General features: G+C 42.5%; 2 protein-coding genes and 1 non-coding gene across 5 annotated transcripts; 2 read left to right on the top strand and 1 right to left on the bottom strand.

Annotated features, from left to right (window-relative positions):
• The first annotated feature begins 2,586 nt into the window (after positions 1-2,586).
• Positions 2,587-7,202, top strand: LOC108893202 (endosialin). Its single transcript, XM_018691063.2, has 2 exons — positions 2,587-3,725; positions 5,249-7,202. Exons 1-2 carry the CDS (start codon positions 3,290-3,292, stop codon positions 6,976-6,978), a joined length of 2,166 nt encoding a protein of 721 aa, XP_018546579.1. The 5' UTR covers positions 2,587-3,289; the 3' UTR covers positions 6,979-7,202.
• Positions 7,203-8,307: 1,105 nt separating this feature from the next.
• Positions 8,308-19,443, top strand: dpp3 (dipeptidyl-peptidase 3). 3 transcript variants are annotated; one of them, XM_018691060.2, is made up of 19 exons: positions 8,308-8,569; positions 10,281-10,439; positions 10,563-10,707; positions 10,844-10,933; positions 11,232-11,369; positions 11,750-11,824; positions 12,094-12,184; positions 12,445-12,575; positions 12,919-13,049; positions 13,715-13,773; positions 14,826-15,020; positions 15,116-15,228; positions 15,328-15,420; positions 15,826-15,888; positions 15,993-16,117; positions 16,911-17,031; positions 17,711-17,890; positions 18,173-18,335; positions 18,503-19,443. In XM_018691060.2, exons 1-19 carry the CDS (start codon positions 8,382-8,384, stop codon positions 18,643-18,645), a joined length of 2,403 nt encoding a protein of 800 aa, XP_018546576.1. In that variant the 5' UTR covers positions 8,308-8,381; the 3' UTR covers positions 18,646-19,443. The 3 variants fall into 3 exon arrangements, with proteins under 3 accessions (XP_018546576.1, XP_018546577.1, XP_018546578.1); XM_018691061.2 differs by lacking the exon at positions 8,308-8,569 and adding an exon at positions 8,761-8,864; XM_018691062.2 differs by lacking the exon at positions 8,308-8,569 and adding an exon at positions 8,798-8,853.
• On the bottom strand, positions 8,461-8,542 carry trnas-gcu (transfer RNA serine (anticodon GCU)). The gene has a single exon. It is a non-coding gene; the product is annotated as a tRNA-Ser (tRNA).
• Positions 19,444-19,575: the final 132 nt, after the last annotated feature.

The following is a 19,575-nucleotide window of genomic DNA, read 5'->3' as shown; positions in this document are numbered from 1 at the left end:
ATATTTCAATGATTATTGCATTACTGCCCCTGTCTCTATGATGGCTGGCTTCTTACTCATTCGTAAACATGTAAACACTTGGTTTCCAACATAGTAGGTCAACACAGTGTACGAACCAACTCTAACTAACTTTTTTTTAAACACAACCCAGCCGTTAGTCTTATTAAATACATGTCACATGTTCTTTCAGTGAAGGAAAAGTGCCTAAAGTGTGTTATCAATACAGCTAATAATGGTTTAGGGACCACCAAAGAGCATCAAATCAAGAACAGCTATTGGGCAGCTGAAAAATAGAATTAGTGGTTGAAATGAAATGGAGAGGCTTTAGAGCTGGAAGGTACAGTTCAGCTGCTTGGAAGCTAGAAGTTGTGAATGTATCAGAGCCAATAATGATATGTGGCAAGTGGTGAGGAGTCAAGGAGGTAGAAAGTAGTCTGTGACCTAGGAGGTGGGGAATATAAAATCAAGAAATCTGTATGTTCCATTAGAGGTCTTTGGGTTGGGAGATAGAGCAGTTTGGAGGTACTGTAAGTAGATTGATGTGAAAAGGGGGAATTGGGAGCGCAGGACTATGGAAAGGAGAAGTTTTGTCTGTTCTATCAATTACATTTCTGGAATGTGTCCCTGGAGGCGTGGCTGTCTGAGCGGGAGGAGGGGTTAACCAGGCTGAATGATAGAATAAACAGACCCAGAGTGGGAGGTTTGGGACAAACGCTATGATTCTTGGGGAGAGATTGCTGACTTGGGAGCCCAAATAATGAGACTCAAAGAGAAGAAGGGGAGAGAGGTAACAAGAAGATAAGAAAAGGGAAGGAGAGCAAGAGGATGCAAGGGGAGGGTGGGGGGGGGCAAGAGGGATGAAAGAATAATAAGGGAGAAGGGAGAATGGAGGTAGTCCAAGAAATAGAAAAGCAAAGGAAAACAGGAGGAGGATGAGGGATGTGGAGGAGGAGGAGAAGAAGGAGGGGGAACAAGACCAAAAGGCTCTTTAGGTTCTCCAGGATCCTGAGGTTTTATGTTTGTTCTCCCTCTGGTTCTGATAGTTGTTACATAACTGGAAAAGACTGCTGAATAGTTAGACTGTATACATTCTATCTGCCAAAAACAACACGCCACAGCCAGCCGACTCATCTGCTGTACACAGAGAGAACACGGGATTGGATGCACGCGGGCTGTGGCTAATAACTGATTCAACTGCACATCCAGCATGACTTTTCCATCTCATCATCGTGTATTAAGAGAAAACTCTGCTGTCATTTTAAGGTTGCATTGAACAGCCGCCCCACACCAGACCTAGAGGAAAGTTGCAGCATACATTGATGACATTAAGCTGCCACAGTGTTGTGGCAGGTCACACTTTCCACAGAGAGAGAGAGAAAAAAAAAACATGATGATAATTGATGTGAAGTTTTATTGTTTGCCCAGGCACTTTTCCACTTGTGTTGCTTCGGTTGTTCAACAGTTCAGCTTGTTTGCGTGTGGTAGACCTTAATTTACAATCTCTCGCCCCTGGTCGTTTGTCCCCGGCAGCTTTAAATCTGTAACATTCCTGTCAGGGCTTGAACCCCTCAAATCACAGTAATTGGCTTCATTTAATATGCTTTGGCTTTGCTCGCTGTATAGTTACAAGGAAAATGAAAAAGACAGTATTTTTCTTTGGAAAATCCAAACTCAGCCTTTGACTTTGCACCAGATGTACCATTCACGGCAGGCAGATCATGTGACGGCAGCGGAGGTACCCCTGGTCTACACCCCTGCTCCCCAGCTACTGAGAGGTCAGGCTGATGCACATCTGGCATTTCCTGTTTCCTCTCCTCCACATGCCCCCGAGTGGTAACCACACACACACACACACACACAATAAAAGACACTTATGCATACACTTAAGACATCTGTGCCCATACAAAGTTATTGTATAACAGCGTAAAAATTAACACACACACACACACATTTATGCATGGTCCAACAGGTATTCTCGTTCCATAGTCAAATGTTTCCATTGGCCTGTAAAAACTTCCAGCTGGTATAGACTTGGTAGAAAGACAGGAAAAGAGAGAAGAAAGGGGGATGGTGACAGAAAAAAAGAGAAAACTGAGAGAAGAGTGATATGCAGACAGAGATGAGGAAAGAATGATATAAAGATAAAGAGAAGCAAAAACAAAGAGGGTCTGACAGAGAACAAGAGAAACAGACAGAGGAGACAGGAGATGGAGGAGAAAAAGGAGAGGAGGAGGACAAGGGGGGAGACAATCTTTGCATCTCACAGGGCTGACAAACACTTTCCACTCCTGTGGATGCTGTGCAGCATGCAACACTTGAAGACTGTGTGTGTGCATGTGTGTGTGTGTGTGTGTGTGTGTGTGTGCCTGAAGCCATAGGCAAGATGGGGGGACAGAATGGTGCCGTATGGTTTTCATAACTCTCTGAGGGTTTTCAGTCCTACCCCACCACCCCAACCCCAACCCCAACCCGTCAACCCCTCCAGCCTTCCCTTATACACTCACATACTTAACCAGCCCCCTCTTCCAAAAACACACAATTCTTTTTCCTCTACGTAGCCCACCCCCCCTCCACCTCCTCTCCACCCTCCCCCATCTTTCTCTCTTTCTGAGGTTCAGTCCAGTAGAGCCAACTTTGCAGAGGCAAGAAAGCCCCGGCAGGATCAGATACAGGAGAGGAGTTTTTGTCACTGAAATTCATTCATATTCATTATGGACTCTATTTAACTCTTCTGGATTAAACTAAAGGGCAGAACACTCCATTCAAATATTTTTAACTCTGGACTCTACTGGTACTTCACTGGACTTTATTTTGGACTGTAATTAGGCTCATCTGGACTTTTTAAGGGCTTCCACTGGACTGTATTAGTTTTGATTAGTTTTATATGGTATCTGGTGAAATCTGTTTCACCGTGACGGCAGTGCTGGCAGTTTGCTGATGAATGGAGTTTGACCGATTCTGCACTGTAGGGCTGTTTGTCTATTGGCTTGGGCGATTCAAGGTAAATTAAGGTAATCAGATGTCGGTTTTGGACTAATCTGTCTTAGATTACTTTGAATAAAGGGTCAGTTAGACCAGATTATTTATTAAAATACACAAGCAGGATAGAAAAAAGTCAGGGGTGGCAAGTTGCAGTTTGTTAATTTAACTGAAGTGAGTGAATTTGGGTCAGGTTTGTTTGGATAGGAGGTCAGAAAAGATACTTAACTTCCTTTATTAGCTTATTTATTTTGTAAGTTTGTAAGTAAGGTTGGGATACCCATTTGAATGTTGGCCTAGTTTAAACCTCATGTCTTGGTGGAGGATGCAAAAGACCATCAGGAGCAGTAGCAGCTGCCGCAGCATGAGTCTCCTGTGTATCCTGTGGTTGCTGACGGTCTGTCTGGCTCCTGGAAGCCAAGGCCAGAGGCTGAGGGAGACAGAGGGGGAGCAGCCAGCAGCCAAGGCTCAGCTGGCGGAGAAAGATGCTCTCTGCCACCAGGAGGGATGCTACACCGTCTTCCTCCAGAAGAGAACCTTCAGGGAGGCTGGGCGGAGCTGCCGGGAGCGAGGTGGGACCCTGGCGACGATGCACACCCACGAGACAGCGGGTGTGGTCCATGAGCTGCTGTCGGCCATCGAGCCACAGGGGACCAGGTTAAGGCTTCGCCTCTGGATCGGGCTGCACAGACCACCACGCCAGTGTTCATCCACCCGACCACTCAGAGGATTCGTCTGGGTCACAGGCAAAGTCTTACCTTTTTGTCTTTTGACCTTACTGTTCATTATATTGACCTTCATCACCATATAAGAGATTTTATTGGATATTAATGAGTGAGCTGAGAATAATGGCCCCAAAATAGAGAAAAAATACTTCTTAGAATTAAAGCATTTAAGTCTCCCAAGTTTCTGACTGTGATCTAATGGAAAATCTGTGGTCAAGCATAATTGAGGCTAAATCTGGTCAGAAATTTATTAGTTAGCTAATTACCTTCTTAACTAAATTGGTAGTGTCTAGCCAAAAATGTAAAAAACTAAATTCATCAATGCTACATGTAGACCCATTTAACTAAATAGATATTAGTTAAACACAGTTCAACCAGTGACACAATATACCTTTTCAGTTTTTACAACTTTTTTCAGCTTTTAACATCTCTACACTGTCAGATTATGGTATTAAACCATTGTGCTACTCTTCAGCCATAACTTCTCTGTCAGACTTTGGTACCCGGGCCAACCTCCAGAGTTCTGCACTGGCTGGTTATTACATTAACTACTTTTGTTTCACAGAGACAGGGCTGGCGCGACAGGGGAAGTTCAACCCCCTTTTGACCTCACAGCTACCCCTCAACCTGATTTAGTCATTACACAATCCTTGCCCATTTAAAACCAGATGGGTTTTTTATCACTCCAAGTGTCTGCCTCTGTCTTCAGTTCAAAAAGACACTACATTTTTAAGTTTTGTGGCCAACTTACTTGTTTTTTCCCTTCTGTCATGATTTACAGGATTGATGTACCCAACCTACAAAAAGCATATTTTCTCACTTACCCCAGTACAATGAACATGAATGGAAGTTTGTTTTTGGTGTTCACAGCTTTGAAAAATCACATTAAACATTTTCAACAGTGGTGAGTCTTTCAATGAAATAATGCCATTATGACCTTGGAAAATCCATTGTGGGTTTTATGGATCAATAATGATAGAAATCAGTTCAATTTGTTGCAAAAAGTGTAATACTTCCAATGTAGCAATATACAATGCTACAATGGTAGTTCAGCATCAGACTTCATTCCTTTACTTGCCAAGAGCTGTCTCCAGTGGTTTAAAGCAATGACAATGTTTTGCTTCAAGTTTTATCTTTACTTCTTTTCCTCTACCAAAGTTAGCATGCTAACCAGCTAGTCTCAGCTCGCCCATCTCATCACTCTCAATTGCGACTCATGGTAGCATCCAGACTGCCCTAAAGAAGTAGCACTGCTCAGAGAGCGTATTCTAACCTCTTGGGTTGTAAACTCAGTGAGTGATAGCTGAAGCTCCTGGCAAGTGACCATCACCACCACCTGCTCCAAGCAAGAAACCATGTTTGGCAGCAGAGAAAACTTACAAATAGCTCCTTTAAGGATTAAAACTTTATATGTGCCATAGCTCTGAGAAACCAAATTACATACCAGAAGAGAAATTGCAGACGGCTTAAAAATAAATGAAGAGAACTAAAAAGTGGGAGTTCTTACTTTTGGTGACCTGGTCTTTGTCTTTATTTACCAACAGGAGACCAGGATGGCCAGTTCACCAATTGGCTCCGCGAAGACAGCCCTGGGACTTGTGCGGCCCCTCGGTGTGTGGCCATGACTGTCCACACTTCAGAGAACGGGCGTGAGAGCAGTGACAATTTTCGGTGGCTCGATGGCTCCTGCGCACTGCCACTGGATGGATACGTTTGCCAATACAACTACAAAGGAATGTGCCCACCACTGGAGGACGAGGGTAGCGGTCCAGCTATTTACACCACCCCATTTCACCTTGTCAGCACCCTGCTGACCCACGTGCCCTATGGGTCTGTCGCTGCTCTACCATGTCCTGCAGACAGCTCGGACCCAGATGCTCTTGCTGAGCAGACTGTGCTGTGCATGGAGAGAGATGACGAGACAGTGGGCTGGTCCAGGGATGCCCCACTCTGCTCTTCCAGTGCGGCTCCAAAGAACCAGGACTGGTGTAGCGGGGACCATGGATGTGAGCAGTACTGCCAGAACACAGACACAGACTACTACTGTTACTGCTCTGAGGGCTTTACGATAGATGAAGATGGGTACAGCTGCAAGCCTGACCCCCTCAGCCAAACCGACTCCCCTGAATTATCCTCGGACTCTGCCGGTCCCACCGACCAGCCCCACATCAAGGAGGTCTGTGTGGAGATGGGGTGCGAGTACGACTGCGTGGAGACATCTCGGGGCATCCGCTGCACATGTCCCCCAGGCTACCAGATGGGTCCAGACGGCCGCAGATGTTCTGATGTAGACGAGTGTCAACAGCAACCCTGCCCGCAACTTTGCGTCAACATCCCCGGCACCTTCCACTGCACCTGCCACTCCGGGTACCAGCCGGATGATGAGGGCGAGTGTGTGGACATCGATGAGTGCCTTGATGAGGGCACCTGTGAGGGCACTTGTGAAAACACTGTGGGGTCCTTTGCTTGCCTGTGTAACCCCGGGTATGAGCTGGGCAGTGAAGGAGAGTGTCTAGACATAGATGAGTGTGTGGGGGAGTCGCCCTGCCAGCAGCAGTGTCTGAATTACATGGGTGGGTACCAGTGTTTCTGTGACAATGGCTATGACCTGCAGTCAGATGGACTTACCTGCCAGCCTTCGCCAGATGATGAAGAATATTCCACTCTGACCCCTGACCCCAGCGACTCCGCTCACATACCTGATATGGACCCTAACCGTGATATTCCCTGGTCCACTTCGTTCACCCCTGACCCAAATTTTGAAGCTGACACCAACTTTGACGATAACTGGCTTACAGAAGCACCTGAAGCTCCTGACACAGCTCAGGGGTCAGACAATCACCTGAACCAATGGGATGCCCTCTCACCTAAGCGATATCAGACAGCCCCATCCCCAACACAAAAATACAACACAGGCAACGAAATTGATAATGAGGCTGAGACGGGAGGAGGTAGAGAAACTAGTGACAGGGCAGGAGCTGAGACTACAAAAGGGTCAGCCACTGGGACTGGGGAGATGGATAGTACAGAGGATGTCAGCGACATGGCGGAGGTAGGAGGTGGATCTGATGCAGGTAAACGGAAACACGACAAGAGCTGGCTGCTGGTGGCTCTGCTGGTGCCGCTGTGTGTGTTCCTCGTAGTGATGCTGGCTCTGGGGATTGTCTACTGCACCAGCTGTGCTGTGGACAAGAGCCTGAGCTTCTCAGACTGCTATCGCTGGATACTCCCTGCGACGCCTCCTGACAGGAGGGACGGCAAAACCCAAGCATGAACCCTAAACACGCGCACACACACAGATGTGTTGAACGCCCAGATGTCTCTTATCATTTGTCTTGTGGTGCAAAACTGGTCGCTGAAACTACCCCCTTAGTGCAGCTGACTGGCTCTCCCCCTCATCAAGGAAAACTTAATGCTTTCTGTTGCACACCCTTTGTAAATAATTCACTCTCTCTCATCATGTTTTTAAATTTCAATAAAAACAATAAACTGATGAAATACTGTGTGGTTTGTAAGCCTATCTAAGTTGTAAAAGAAAATAGTCTCTAACCAAGGCGATGAACAAATGAAAGTGTGTGTGGAAACTGGAAAGAATGTGTGGTTATTGGTTTTATGGCTCCATGTGTGTAACAACAAATTAAAGACTTTGGTGATTTTCTGAGCCAAAATTTCACTTTCAATAAGAATTAAAAAGGGGGAGATGGAAGAAGAGAACAAACGCACCTCAAATTTTGTCAGTGTGTCATTTGGATAACTTTAGATCTTAAAAGTTCTGGTCTGTAGTGATTCATTTTCCACTTTGCATGCAGTAATCGCAGTGACTTTGTATTTGAAACACTGACAACAAGGCACTGAGGTCACATTCATTTGGGTTCCTACTCATATTGACATTCTGGACAATGAGAAATTGGATAAACCAACCAAACAAGCTGTAAAAATAAATAAATAAAACATATAGATAGTGAAGAGAACAGATTTACATTAAACTCAAAGTAGAGTGTGTGGAGGTAATAATGACTAGATTATTAGACTGCAGAGTAAAGAGGCAAAAGCTTCAACCCTGACAATTAAGTCAATATAGGATTTAATCAGTATTATTGATCAGACACACAGGATCATGAAAAGAGAATAATGCAGTAGTGTTTACCAGCACCACAAACTGCAGCCTCTGAATCTTCTGGGACATTTTGACGGTTATTTGCTGTTTTTTTTTAATAATCAAATATCATTTACTATTCTTGCATGAACCCAATTTACAGCATATCAGCAAGGGTGGGCTGCATAACACTTACCTTTCTGTATGATGCAGTACAGTTCAACAGCACCGCAAACTGTTTAACAATTTAAGCAACACCTCTCTGGCACAATTTCAACAAAATCTGAATATTGAGATCTTTGTGAAAGTAGGATTTAATGCAGGACTGTTGTATTGGACTGCATTACTTTCACCAAGGTGCCCCTAATGAACTGTTTACTGAATGTACTTGGACGCTGTAGGGGTTGACTACCTCCAGAAGATGGCAGAAACGCAACACAAAGGATGCCAGGTGCCATTAAACCCCATAGAGGAAGAAGGGGGAGGAGACAGTTCATGTGCAGGGGAACTAAAAGTTGTCATCTGTTGGCAACGCCACGTTTCTTGGCGTGCGACCATAGTATTACATCTGTAATTCATTTATGTTTTATTATATATGTAAGACCAGTGTGTATCGAAATTGGACGATGTTAAGATGTGTCCGGTTGTGGAAAAGATTTCCGACGAGGATGGGATTCGAACCCACGCGTGCAGAGCACAATGGATTAGCAGTCCATCGCCTTAACCACTCGGCCACCTCGTCATGTGGTCGACTGAAGAGAAGTTTTTGGTAATTATCCATGCGTACCAGAACATTTTCATTATAAATCTGTTGTGTATTGAGTTACAGTCGGCGGCACCCGTATCAGAGATCATGTTTTTCACGTTTACTTCTGGTCAGAAACTCCGGGGTAAGTGTAACGAACAGTCCGGCGAAGCTGCTTCGTGATTGGTTCAAGTCTAAATCAACGATAATATAGAGGCTGTGATTGGTTGAGGGGCGGGTCTAACGTTGAATGAATACAGGAAGTGGACAGCGTGAGACTGCAATTTGACGTTCGCCGGAGCTGTATGGTAAAAATACGGTAACAAGCTGCTGAGTTAATTTCCACCTTTGTACCTTTCGAAATGCATTAAATAGTAGCTCATCACGCACAGAAGTGGGTCGCATCGTATATGGCGCCTAATGTTTTGCTTACATAAGTTGTGGCACTGTGTTTAAATGCTGCAAACACTCTGCAGCCGGCTTAGCACGCACGCTAGGAGCTAACGTTAACGTTGAGTTAGCTGTTTGCACTCGCCTGAGGTCTAAACGTTTTTCCAGTATTTACTTTAATATGTGGTTTTAGTGCTGCCCTGATGTTAGAAGATTGTAGATTTTAAAGGGGCGTACAAACGCAGTGCTTTCGGCATATAAGTGGTTCTCTTAAACTTTTTTTTCCATTTATTGGTTTTAATGGAAAGTGAAACAGAAAACTGTGTTAACTGACTGGTTCCTCTTGAACCTCTTATGGGAGGTCAAGGTTCAGGGATTAGCAACGTTTATTTCTACTGGATAGATGTAATTTGAATACCTTTGCCTGCGTCCCAAGCGTAACTTTAACTGCGAACTTTCTCATTATACTGTAACAGTATCTTTAAAATATCACCACTACAATCACTGCAGTTTCCTCTTCTGCTTCTTCAAAGCTATAATGTATCTTTAAATGTCAAAATCATAAGAAACAGCAGAGTTTATTAATGAATCAGTATTAGTGCTTGAACTATTATTAGGAGATCAGTCAATGGACACAAACTGATTTGTCAACAGTTTTGATTTTCAGATAATGTTGAGATTAAGTTTTGGTCCTATTTCTTGGTTCATGTTGTTCTTTACTGAGTATGTTCTGGGTTTCAGGCTATTACTAGGCTTCTGGAAAATTTTTGATGGTTACTTGCTACTTTTGATAGACTGAATAATTCATAATTATCTCTTCTTTTTTTCTTTTCTGGTATACACCCCATTTGCAGTAAATCAGTGGTAGGTTTAGCAATAGAAACTCTTCTCTGTGTTATGCAATACAATTCAGCAGCATCACAAACTGCTGAACAGTTGAATCAAAAAACAGTTCAAACAAAAACTGAACATGAAGGTAGGATGTTTTGCATGACTGTTGTATTAGACAGCATAGGTTTAAGTCTACTGTGTGTGTTGTACATGTGTGTGTTTGTACAGTGCACAGGCTGCCTCACCTGCCCAAAGCCTCAGGCAGGTGTGCAAATACCTCTAGAGCTCATGGTGTTACAAAACAAAAAACCAGAGGGATTGTTGGTTCTGACTTGCAGTGTCTTTTTTTTTTTTTAATCTTTTCCTCTTATACTCTATCTCATTTCTATTTTTGTTCTCTCCTTTCTCTAATTTCTACATCTTCTACCTTTCTTTCTCATCCCTTTTACACTTCCCTACTTCATTTCTTCCTCATCTTCTTCTCTCTTTCTCTTCTCCCTGTCTCTTACTTCAGTTCCTTATCATCAGTGTTGAACCTCAGACTAAACATGGTGGACTCCCAGTACTACCTCCCAAATGACATTGGCGTCTCTGCACTTGACTGTGGTGAGGCCTTCCGTTTGCTCTCACCTCAGGAGAAGATGTATGCCCACTACCTGTCACGCGCCGCCTGGTATGTTACTAACCTCACACAAGCTGACACGACTGAAGTCAAAGACAACATCAAAATTCATGAGTTCAGTTTATTGAAGAACTGAAACCCTGCTGACTAAAAAAAAAACATTGTCTGTCTTAGGTATGGCGGTCTTGCTGTGCTGCTGCAGACGTCCCCTGAGTCGGCAAACATCTTTGTCTTGTTGCAGCGAATCTTCAGGAAGCAGACACCATCACAGCTGGCACAGGTCGCCACAGCAGCTGGACTCAGCTCTGAGGACTACCAGGTACACAGCCTTACAGTCTGTGGCTGTTTCTGCTGTCTTAGCACACCCTAATACACCCAAATACAGACAACAATGTTTATTATGTCACACATTTGATTTAAAAAAAGGACCATATTTTTTCTTGTTTGTTATTTAGGCCTTCTTGGTGTATGCAGCAGGTCTGTATGCCAACATGGGAAACTACAAGTCTTTCGGAGACACTAAGTTCATCCCAAACCTGCCTAAGGTAAGAGGGCCTGTAAAATCCACTTAACAGTTTTACATAGAGTGGACACAATAGGCACTTGCACATTTTAATGCTGTCTGATGCTACAACACAGCCATTAAACATCTCAAGAATTTCCTCAGAGCTGAATCAGCACTTCTCTAATGCAGAGTCAACAAAAGCTGGTCACTTTAAGCTTCAGTGTTCTGAATACACTGTCAAGTGAGAGTATTTTAAGATGCTTCTGATGTGTAATGCTCCGTCATTGCTGTTAGCGATATATTTTTAAGCTCTCTGTATCTGTGGTATGTCCCCTCAGGACAAGCTGGAAGCTCTGGTGAGGGCCAGCCAGGCATTTCAGGAGCAGTCTGCTGAGATGGAGGCTCTGTGGGACAGCTGCTCGTGTCTTCTCTACTCCCTGGAAGACAGACAGAAACAGCTGGGGCTAGGCGACAAGGTGGGAGTTCAATGCAAGGTTCAAGCCAGCTTGGATCACTCCTCCTTTGCCTGTTAATATTTAATGAAAGAGCCATCGGGTTATAGGGCTTGTATTAGTGGCTTTTAAGCAGGCATGTCTGTTTTAATCCAAATGTCCTCAGGATTTCTTCCTCCTCTCTTCCTCCCCTTTTCTCATTTTTGAGACGTTACTCATGTCTGACATTGAATGTTTTTAAGTAGCAGATCCAGGCGGATGTCTGGCTGCCAGAAACTCTGCTGTGCCCTTTAGGAAGCCACTGAACCCCAAACTTCCAAGAGGCATTACAGATGACACGCCACTGTGACCCCTACGAGAAAATACATGGCTCATGAAAGTATTTTTGCTTTTCTTTTCTTAAGGGAATCACCACGTACTTCTCAGGAAACTGCTGTCTGGAGGATGCTGAGCTGGCTCAGAAATTCCTTGACTCAAAAGTGAGCTGAATTCACTCCCAAAACAAATATTCTTACTTCCATCATTCTGGTCCGTATCTCCCATGACCTTTCTCTTCTCAGTCCTTGACTGTGACATGTAATCTTCCCCCTTATTATACTGCATTTTTTGTTTCTCAAATTCCTCTCTTATCTCTTTCCCCCTTTTTGATGCCTCATCCTGTCTCCATGTTTTTTTTCTTGCTCCTTCATCTATATTTCAGTCTTAATTTGGCTTGTTCTCAGCTGTTTTTTTGTGGTTTGTCTTGTAGAAACTGTCTGCTTACAACACCCGTCTGTTCAAGAGGGACGATGGAGGGAAAGCCTGTTACGAGGTGCGCTTGGCTTCAGCTGTGCAGAAAGGTCAGAAGTGAAGAAAATTGAGTTTTACAGAGAATCAGAGCAATATTTATAAACATCTACAACACTCACCAACCATGTTGCACTTGTGAATAAGAGTGTATAAACAGCATGTGAACATACGTCATATGGCATAACTCCACGTTACGTTAAAGACATTCCAGCTTACTGAATGTAGAGACATTTGCTCATGTAATTTAAGTTGTTAATGATGCTTCATGGTGATGCTGAGAAAAAAATTAACGTAAGCTACTGCTTTGCAGATTGTGCAGTGGACGGGGAATGCGAGTCATGCTGCGGCAGCTTCAGCTTTGAAGACAAAGAGTTCACTGTGAAGAGAGGAGACTATGCTCCTCTCATGGAGAAAGTCTGCCATTACCTCCAACAAGCACAGGTGAGAACGCAAGGAATATGATGGGTCATGTTTAGTCTGCAGTCACCCAGATGTTTAGCAGCACTACAGGAACAAAAATCTCTTAAATATGAAATTGATAGAGCAAGATTATGGTAAGAGTGGTAGAACAGAGTGAAAAACGTTTAGACCTCAGTGGTAGAACAGAGTGATATGAGAATTCAGCTTGAAACACTCTGGCAAAACAGTAATGGAAAGAGGAAGTTAGAATACAAAGATGGTCATTTGTTTAGGATTGAATGAATAAGGTGCTAACCCACAAATAACCTTCCACCCACCATTCCACTTTCAAAATTCTCGTTTTGTTTCCAAAATATTGACACAGGCCTACGCTGCCAATGAGAACCAGAGAAAGATGCTTGAAGAGTACAGACGCAGCTTCACCCTTGGCTCAGTTGAAGCCCATAAAGAGGGATCGCGCTACTGGATCAAAGACAAAGGACCAATTGTTGAGAGGTGAGACTGCAGAACTGCAGTAACATCTGCTGAACCTGTTGACTGTCCACTATGAAAGTTACTCCATCATTCAATACCAGCTAAATTCTAAACATATTTTGGAAATCAAACTGCAGAACTCATAACTTGAAAGACCTGTTGATCTCCTTATGTGTGATGTTAACCTCTAGTGTATGATTTAAAAAAAAAAAAAAAAAAACTAATCTATTGTTGTTCTTCCTCTGTGTCAAACTGTGTGCAGCTAGAAGATCTGTTTACTCACTTATTTAATTACATGTTGCATGATTGCACTCTATTTAAATATTTAAGATTTGATTTTTAGGCTGTGACTTTTCTAGCACTTTTGGTTTAAGCATTTATTAATGTTGATGAAATCACCAGGTAAATGCAGATAGACAACAGACAACTAGAAAAAAGCAAACATATGCAATTTAAAAAAAAAAAAAAAAAAGATGAATTCATGTCTTTGTTCACAGCATGTTTCACTTCCTCATAGATCTAAATCACTGATATCCATTGTTTGTTCACTTCCTTATCAAGTTAATTCTGACTTTTGCACTGGCTGTTGAATACTACTCTGTTGCATTAATCATCAAAACCTTTCTTACTCTGCTCTTTACTCCTCATTACCCCTTCACTCCCTCTTCCCTCTCTCCTCCTCTCAGTTATATAGGTTTCATAGAGAGCTACAGAGACCCATTTGGCTCCAGGGGAGAGTTTGAAGGTAACTACCATGGTGATCAAGACTAGTTATAGACTGTGCCTCTCCAGGTTGTATTGCTGTGATACAGAGCTGAAGGCTATTGGGGAAAATTCATATTATAGTTGACATACTACCACAATTACTTAACTAGATATACAGTGGCTTCAGAAAGTGTTCAGACCACTTCATGTGTTGTAGATTTAATTGTAAGTGGATAAAACAGCCATTTTTGCCGATCAGTCTATGCTCAATAACCTATAACGACAAAATGAAAACATGTTTGCAAATTTATTAGAAATCAAAAACTAAAATGTATTGAGACCCTTAATTCAGCACTTTATGGAAGCCCTTTTGGCAGCAGTCACAGCTTTTAGTCTCCTTGGGTAAGTCCCTACAAACTTTGCACAGCTGGATCTAGGCAGTTTATCCTATTCTTCCTGGCAGCTCCTCGCAAACTCAATCAGATTGGATGAGAAGCGTCTGTGACCTGCCATCTTCAGGTCTCTCCACAGATGTTCTATGAGGTTTAAGTCTGGGCTTTGGCCGGGCCACTCAAGGACAGCCAGAGACTCGTCTCTAAGTCACTCCAGCGTTGTCTTGGCTGTTTGCTTTGGGTCATTGTCGTGCTGAAAGGTGAAGCATCAGCTCAGTCAGGGTTAGGTTTTCTTCAAGGACCTAGGTCTTTGTGAAGGGGTCTGAGTATTCTCTGAAGACTCAGTATGGAGCTATTTATGCTAGAGGAATATCTCATACAGACATACTGTAAACAAGGCTCTTCAATACTTGAGATGACCCAGAACTGCACTATTTTAATACTCAGCTATCAATCCAGGCGAAGGTCCATGGTCAACACGTTATTGTTAATGTAACTTTACTTACCCTCTAAGAAAGGGGCTCCTGTTTGTTTGAGTCAAGACAGGCGGTGTACATGTTCATAATACTGTCCTCCTCTATTATTTATCTAATGGACAGTACAGTTTCTCTTTGAGATTATTCATTGATGTGGTGTTTTTTTTGTTTTTGTTTTTTTGCTGCCAAATTACTTAACTCTGATCTCATGGTGTCACATTCAGGTTTCGTTGCCGTGGTGAACAAGGCGATGAGCGAGCGTTTCGCCAAGCTGGTAAGCTCAGCAGAAGTCTTGCTTCCTGAGCTTCCTTGGCCCAGGGAGTTTGAGAAGGACACTTTCCTGAAGCCTGACTTCACCTCGTTGGATGTTCTCACCTTTGCTGGGAGCGGAATACCAGCTGGCATCAACATCCCCAACTGTACGTTCACTGACAGTGTTGACTAGCATCAAGTTTACATTAGCGTGTTTTACACTATTACACTTGAAAAACTGTTTGTGTGTTTTTGTGTGTAGACGATGACATCAGACAGTCAGAGGGCTTTAAAAACGTGTCACTAGGCAACGTGCTGGCTGTAGCCTATGCTACACAAAAAGAGAAACTCACTTTCCTGGAGGAGGATGATAAGGTAACACATGCAGCCTCCAGATTTTTTTTTCTTTCTGCCACCTCTCACACACTCCCATAATGATACATTCTCCTTTGTGTTTGTGTGTTTTTGCTTTAGGATTTGTTTATCAAGTGGAAGGGCCCATCGTTCGAGGTGCAGGTTGGACTTCATGAGCTGTTGGGCCATGGAAGCGGCAAACTGTTTGTCCAGGTCAGTTAAATGTATTGTAGTACATATTTTAATAGCAGCTCTTCATTGTATAGTAATATTGTGTTTACACTTCTTTGTGTAATATGTTATGTCTGCCTGCCAAAGTCCACTGACCCTGGTCACATGGCCATTTAAGTGAAGTGATATCAGGTCACATGAATGCTGAATGCTGCATACACAAGCAGTTAGCTGTGACTGACCACAATAATGTTGAGTTTGAAAGTATTAGTTTATTTGACATGATGTTGCCCTTGACCTCCCATGGTATGTTCAGGAAAGACATTTGAGCGGTTGATGCTGAAGGATTTATTGATTACTCCCTGTTAAAAGTTTAATTTAAAAGTGATACTGGGTTAAAGAGTCATCAGTGAAGATGCAAAGTGTGTCCTCCCCCTTAAATTACAGGATGACAAGGGCAAGTTCAACTTTGACCAGAGCAAGGTGATCAACCCAGAGACTGGCGAGCCGGTGAGTTTGTTGCTCCTCAGACCAGAAATAATACCAACTTTTGACTCTGCATCCAGCTGGTGAACAAGAGACACAGTGGCTAAAGGTGTGAATGTATCTTTCAGGTGTCCAGTTGGTATCGGGGCAGCGAGACGTGGGACAGTAAATTCTCCACGATTGCTTCCACTTACGAAGAATGCCGCGCTGAGTGCGTCGGACTCTATCTGTGTCTCAACAAGCAAGTGCTCAGGTATGTCATGTATCGCTTATAACCTATACTCATTCTGCATCTCTGTGAGTGTGACACAGATGTACATTATAATAACTGACTGACTTTTGAGGGGCTTGGTTACAAGAGTTCAAAATTAGGCTGAAACAAAAGACTGCATAATGGAGGCTGACATCAGCCACTGAGGAGCACATGGCTCCTCCATCACTCTGTTACAGAATGAGGACAAAGAGGATTTTTGTTTTCCCAGGCATCATGAACCCATTTATGTTTGGGGGTTTTGCCAGCAGACAGAGCTGTTGATGCTTATGCTGTTTTTGAACAATGACGTTCAGTTACTCACATCTGATCTATTTTAATGCTCTGAGTAATATGTCTCTTGGTAAATCGTGTGTTATTTATGATAGAAGATTTTGGCACTGAGACACTGTTGATGTAATTTGCTGTTGGATGTAATTTTCTGAATGCTCTGGGGTGCAAGATGAGTCAATGGAAAAAATTAGAGGTGTATATATATATATATATATATATATATAGACTAAAGAAACATGGAGTTCAAAATACAAGCTTTACATATTAAATACTGCTTTAAAATGCACTACCAGAATCTATTATAGTCCAAACAAGTTGCTCTAACCCCCAAATCTTCTACATTAATTGAACAAACAAATGATGCATTTCATTGTGTTATTTGGGCCCATTTTAAAATGAAAATGATTGGACTGAAGATGTTATTATTCCTGGCTAAGTCCATTCTCTTTATTGTTGCTTTTGCCTGTGTGTGTGTGTGTGTGTGTGTGTGTGTGTGTTCCAGTATTTTTGGCCATGAAGGCCAGGATGCAGAGGATGTGGTGTACGTCAACTGGCTCAGTATGGTCAGAGCTGGACTGTTGGGCCTGGAGTTCTACACACCTGAGAGCAAGAGCTGGAGACAGGTAATCTGTCCGCTCACATCTCTTCTCTTCAAACTATGCTCACTGTCCCACTCTTTACTTGGCCTGGACCTTTATTTATCCAACTTGTAACAACTACACTACAAATACAAAGTAGCAGCTTAAGAGTAAAGACATTTTTGGCTATGTGTGAGCAGTAAGACACATTTATCAAGTGACTTCTTAAGTGTAAAAGCCATTTTTAAGAGCATCTCTCAAGTGATCACCATTGATCACACTTATACTCAGTGAAGGAACAGCCAATCGGATTGATCCTACATCTTCTCTATTGTACATTCAAATTTTTTTTGTGTGAAATCTTTAATTTTCTGGGATATTAATTTTCAAGGAATATTAACAATAAGACAATGTGTTTATAATGTATGTAGGGCAATTTGATTAATACAGGCCCTGGCTTGCACCATGTAATTATGAATCATAAGTTTAATTTATATAGAATCTCAGAGATGTATAGTGTCTGGCGAATAGTGTTTACAAGATAAGTCAACACCCAGACCATTAACCACGTGTTTCTTACAACCTGACTGTCTCAGCTCAATGTGTCTGTGTTACTTTATAGTTCAGCTTATGCTAAGTCTGCCTCAGTGTAAACATGACTGTCAGGAGGTGTATACAGTGTATGTCATACGTGTGTGTGTATGTGTGCGTCTGTCTGTCTCAGGCTCACATGCAGGCTCGCTTTGTGATCCTGCGTGTTCTGCTGGAGGCTGGGGAGGGCCTGGTGGGCCTGGAGGAAGTGACGGGAAAGGATGGCATGCCCGATGCTCGAATCACACTGGACCGGAGCAAGATCCACACTGTGGGCAAGAACGCCATCCACAGGTTCCTTTGTAAACTGCAGGTATATCTATACTTTTCCAGTTGTACAGACAGCAGAAAAAGAAATATGTTGGCTTTAAAAAAAATGATATATAGCTGTTTTTCAGTCTTCTCTTATAGTGGGTAGGGACTGTTGGTTAGGCTTGTGAGCTTGGGCTTTGGGAATCTGTGACACTTTTTACTATTTTCTAATGTTTTATAGATCAAACAATTATAGTTTAATCAAGAACATCTGCAAATTAATCAATAATTAGAATAGTTGTTAGTTGCAGTCTTACTTAATTTATAAAAATCTTTGTTGTAGGTCTTCAAGTCGACAGCAGATGTGGATGGAGGCAGGGCTCTCTATGACGGATACTCCACTGTCAGTGACAGTGGCGCTTACAATTTCTTGCGTCTCCGGGAGACGGTGCTGCTGAGGAAGGAAGTTCGAAAAATGTTTGTCCAGGCCAACACCAGAGTCAGTGGTATGTACCTTTATCTGTTGTTACAGGGGTTCTCTAATGTTCGTTAACACAGATTCAATTTTACTGTTCAAAATTTTGTATTTAGAAATTGACATTGCACATGTGTAGGGTCTATCGTAGCCTCTTGAGTTAATTATTCAGTTTGTGTCTGACACTGTGGTTTCCAGGGGACAGTGTAGAGCTGGTGGAGTACGAAGGCACCGTGGCAGGTTTGATTTCCTCCTTCACTGAGCGCTTCCAAGATGACGCAGAGCAGCTGGAGGCCGACCTTCTGGAGCTGAGCAAGAGAGACGCCCCTTGCTGGTGTTGATGGGACATCTGCTCCTTGGGCCTTCAAAAATACCAGCTGGAATCAGATTAAAGCATATGTGAGAGCAAAGTGATACTTACTGGATGTTAAAACACACAAAACTGCAGAGTGATTCAAATCCTTTTAGAGGGCACTTCTGAAGAGACTAAATTAAAGTTTCATACTTCAAATAAAGCCATAGGACAAGAACAAAAATGCCAAAGACACCAGCCACAGTTTTTCTAGCCACGACTCAGAATCTTAAAGCATCAGGTCTGTCTTTGATAACTGGATCAAATACAAATAAATGAGCTGATATTAGTAGTCACTCTTTTAGATGCACTTAGAAAACACGTTTTTTAAAAATGAGAAGTGTCGACAACTGTCCATAAAACCAACGCTGCCTGACAGTTAAAATGCTTCCTGGGTATAAAGGCTGTAGGCAGTTTTTGCATTTTAATCATGGCAAGGTCAAAAATTGGCTTCACAGATCTTCACAAAATAATCATTACGAAATCTTTTGTCAGTACTTGAAATTTTACTCAACTTATAGCTAAAAATGATTCCATCTTCACAGCTTGACCATTGAGTTAGATGATTCTACAGCCTTGGTGTTTGTGATTATTTCAATGCTTAAGACAGGTTGATGTTAATTGTAAGGTAAAATAATACTTAATGCTAATTTTTGCCAGGTTTGGTATAAAGAAGTAATGGATTATTTGACTGTAGAAAATATTGCTGTGTCCGGAAGGCCTAAAAATACTCTGTACTTAAGAAATATGGTGTTAAATCTGCACAAATAAAATTTGTTTGATAAGATTTTAATGGTATTTTTTCTACCAAAACCATAGAACAGTCTGTTATTTAATTTTTATGAAATTTACTCACAATCTTTCAGTATTAACAAATAGATAACAAATAGCACAGATAGGATGAAGGTGATTCAATTTA

This window comes from Lates calcarifer, linkage group LG20 (genome assembly GCF_001640805.2).
Source record: "Lates calcarifer isolate ASB-BC8 linkage group LG20, TLL_Latcal_v3, whole genome shotgun sequence".
Classification (NCBI taxonomy): Eukaryota; Metazoa; Chordata; class Actinopteri; family Centropomidae; genus Lates; species Lates calcarifer.
The sequence above is the reverse complement of the archived record's forward strand: the minus strand, read 5'-3'. Positions and strand labels throughout refer to the sequence as shown.